Here is a 4,012-nt window from a genome sequence, read left to right on the forward strand (position 1 = left end):
GAAGAATATAGAGAATTTAAGCCAATGCCGTTCAGACTTTATGAAATAAGAAGAGCTCCCAGATAACATCTAGGTTATATATGGAAGAAAACCGGCTAAGCTTCAATCTGGGAATCTTTTTAGACAGTTCATTCCAAATTGTAGTACAATAGAAGGGCAAGTATCCTGCCAATAGAAGCCATATGAAATTGACCCAGTTAAGTTGCCAATATTTGGAGATGTTCTAGGATGAACCTAGATTGGGTAAATAGTTTCCTATTCTGGGGAGAATATAATACTTTAACAAATGGAAATGAAAGAAGAGTTAAGTTTTGACTTGAGTTTTAAGGGAATAAAAGCACATATATTTGGAAGAGAAACAAATAAGAAAAAGTATGTCATTAGATAAAAGTCCAGATCCACCAGAGAGGAAGAAATATGGCCATTTTCTTGGCTATGTTTAGAAAAATTAATTAATTGAAGCCTTAGCACAGGGAACCTTCAGGGTGGGCAATACATTCTTGTGGGAGAGCTATTCCCATTCATATTAACATGGGAATAATTTGCAGTCATGAAAAGTATAAAACAAATACGGTGTGTGGACACCATAATTTTGGCTAGCTTGTGTAGAATGCACTTGTAGTAAAACTCCAGAGGTAGAGAAGGGTAAGGAGAGATGAGGAAGCCATGAGAAAGTTGGGGCCAACCTGGGGGCTGTGGAAAGGAAAAGAAAGAAGTGGCATAGAATAGAGAAAGGATTGATTGTTTACAGATGAATGGCTGTGGGAATGGAAGAGAATGAAGCTTGTTGCATTTATGGTACATGACTATCACATAAGGGATTGTTGAGAGTAATGTTGGTTATCGGTATTAGTTGCATCAATGCAAGTTCCCATTTGCTCAGGGGCCTTGTTTTACCTGATGCCTTATGCAGCCTCTAGGCCACAGCAGCTTACCTTTAAGCCCTTTTTTAATTTAGGGCTGTTCAGCATTAGTGAAGTGGAATGAATAGAGACTATAGCATAGATGATAGTTTCCCCGGCCCAGAACCAGGATTTCATTTCCCATAGGATGTGCATAGTGCAGAAGATTATGCTCAGAAAGTAAGAGGTGAAAACGATGAGGAAGAAGGCAAGAAACCTCAGGGCAGTGGAGTGAGCTTTCATGCTGGAGTTGCTGTGGCCAGTGTGGTGATGTTGCATCTGCCCCAAGTGTTGGGTCAATGAGACTATGAGCAGGACGGTGGAGGCCAGGAACAGGAAGAAAGGAATAGCCAGCGCAACCATTTGCTGAGATATCATCATATTTTTCACAAAGGTCATCAGTCTCTCAGTCACAGTGTTGTTTCCAGGGGACTGCATCATGGAGAATAACTGAACCTCGCTGTGATGCCTAACAGTTGAAAAAATGATTGTCACGCAGGAAATCAGCAGAGAGCCCAGCAACATCCAGGGAACCAACCTCAAAATTCTCCACCTCAGCCAGAGGAAGATGGGGTGGGTGAAGGAAGAGATTTTGACACAGTAGACGACAGCAAGCAAGGTGGTTAACCAGAATGTAAGAGTATTAGTATATTCCCAGAAGACTGACATGTACCGATATGTAGAGCCAGGGTTGAAATAGGAGCAAAAATTGAATAGCACTGATGACCACTGTTGACAGAAGCGGCAGATGCCCAGGCTGATGAGAATCATGTCCACAGGTGACAGTCTTTTGACCTGTACCCACTCTCTGCTCAGCACTGCAACAATTAGGCTACTCTGCAAAATTATGGTCAAGGATTCAAGCAAATAGATGATCATGAAGAAAACAGTGAGTGGGCTGGGTATCATCCTTCTATTCCAAAGATCTTCCTATCTTCCTGCACACAGACTCAGGATTTCTGCAATAATTTCCAAGTGGGAAACACATTACCAGTCTTGCTATTGTCTTATGCAAGAAAATACCTCCCAGAGGATGCAAATTTTCCTTGGCTTTTTAAATTTTGCCATTTTCTGATCTGTAGGATTTGCTTATGTTTTGCTTGCTGGTTTGGGTGCAGGGAAATGTTTGAATGTGGATTCCTGCCTCTGAGGTGATTTGATTATTCCCATAAAAGAAATACTTATTTCATAACCATGCTGTTTATTTCCTCTTTATCCCTGTGAGGTGATTTTAACTTATTTCCACATCTTCTTTAAATGATAGTTTCACTCTTTTAACCTCAAATTTGAACTGCGGGAGAGATATATCTATTCTTCTGAGAGCTGTAATCATGACAACTCCAGGAACCCTGTCTCCCCGGCGTCCATAGTAGCTGAGGGTCAATGCTACAACCAAAGAATTAGCGTCAATAAAAAAGTAACAAAGGAAAATCCTTACTCTGAGATTCCACCCACAAAATTGCTGGAGGCCCAGACCTTTAAGTATCACCTTCCAATACAGACCACTTTCATAACTGCCTCCTGAACCCTCAACTCAGTGCACTTCCCCATCGCACTCTCTACCATCGATGTGTGGCATCCTTCGCTACTGTCCTTTCAGTTCCAGAGCACTGACCTTTAAATATCTCTGGGAACTGTTCTTGTTCCATTAGCATCACTGTTTTGTTTTCTTCTAACCTGGGTAGGCTTTTTCTCTCACTGCTCACATTTCTGGAGATGGTTTGAAAGAAGTCCTCTTTATCACTAGTAAAACAATTTTTAAAAATTAAATCTGCTGAATAGAAAAGCCTAAAAGCTTTGGTCACTTTAAAAAAAACATTATTTTCCTTGTCCCTTTCTCTGATCAGCCAGCGGAGATGGATGGAATCACTGATGGTGTTAACATCAAATGCCACTGACTTTGTTATAATCTAGTTCGGTCAAATTGGACTCTGCTGTGAAATGCCCATTAGATATTTCTGGAAGAATCTCCTGGGGGCACACAAGGAAGTCTGACCCCAGTGGAAGCAGGATGATCTAATCTGTGAGCCACCTGCTGAGGCGACTGCACCTGTCAGCTGCTTCCCTGTCCAGCAGTGGAGCACAGCCTTTGCTGCACCATCCCCACAGCCCTGATCCCAAGCTAAGCATCCAGGGGGCGTTGGTGAAGCAGCCAGTGTTCACACTCTGAGCTTTCTGAGGCCACTTGCCCTTCTATCCTTTGCAGTCTCATCAGAGGCAAATTGGGTTTGCAGTTGCCCAAACAACTACAACAGCACATCCATGAAGCAAGGTCTTTCTCCATCTTGATTCTGGGACTACATTTTTGAATACCCAATGCTGCTTTTGTGGAAGTGAGCTCTTGGTGTGGGGCAGCTTGAAACATGAAGCTGGGAATTGAACGGCTGAGAGGCAAAAAGGTCCCTATAAATGGGAAACTTGTGAATTTGTGGACTTTATGTGCTATTTTGGACAAGAGACAAACTACATATTACTTCTAAATACCTAGAAATTAATTCATACCTATCTAGGCAGGCTAGAGCATAAATTCAGGAAGTGAGTTCAGAAAAACTATACCAGATAGAAACCAAATATTTAATTAGTGACTTCAAAAATGAGAGGAGAATTCTAATGATTGTTACTTGGCGAGGAAGACAGAGTCATTGATGCTGTATGTGATAAGCACCAAGTCTCGGTGGACTTTAATGATTTAAAAATAGAAGTGAGATAGCATAAAGTTCAGAATTCTTGAACATAAAACAAGAAACCACTGAGCTCATGATGCAATGGTAAACCATAGTTTTAAAAAATTACATTAGGAATCAGAATATTAGAAAGCATCTGCTTTGCATTTCTGATAAAATGTAAGAATGAGGAAATTAGAAAACGAGATGACAAAACAATAGTTTGCAATTAAAAGGTGAATTCGTTGAAATGTATCCAGACATAATAAAGGTAAAAGATAAGAAATAATGGTAAGTAGGGAAATAAGCAGTAATTGCATTAATATCTGCCTTTTTTTTTCTGGATACACTAAGCATGTTGCCTCCTAAATATAGGCCTCATTCTGAGGAACCCCACAGAGCTTGTGATGCTCCACACTTCCATCTGGGGGTCCTCAAAGTGCATCT

At 40.9% G+C, this 4,012-nt stretch overlaps 1 protein-coding gene across 1 annotated transcript; it reads right to left on the minus strand.

The window, feature by feature from the left end:
- Nucleotides 1–905: 905 nt before the first annotated feature.
- TAS2R16 (taste 2 receptor member 16) lies at nucleotides 906–1,811 on the minus strand. The gene has a single exon (XM_028526209.1). It carries the CDS (start codon nucleotides 1,809–1,811, stop codon nucleotides 906–908), a length of 906 nt encoding a protein of 301 aa, XP_028382010.1.
- Between the last annotated feature and the right edge of the window lie 2,201 nt (nucleotides 1,812–4,012).

The sequence above is a fragment of the Phyllostomus discolor genome, chromosome 10, assembly GCF_004126475.2.
Source record: "Phyllostomus discolor isolate MPI-MPIP mPhyDis1 chromosome 10, mPhyDis1.pri.v3, whole genome shotgun sequence".
Taxonomy (NCBI): Eukaryota; Metazoa; Chordata; class Mammalia; order Chiroptera; family Phyllostomidae; genus Phyllostomus; species Phyllostomus discolor.

Bases quoted from the DNA above. Each gene is read 5' to 3' on its own strand.
- TAS2R16 (XM_028526209.1), bottom strand. From the start codon at position 1,811: ATGATACCCAGCCCACTCACTGTTTTCTTCATGATCATCTATTTGCTT.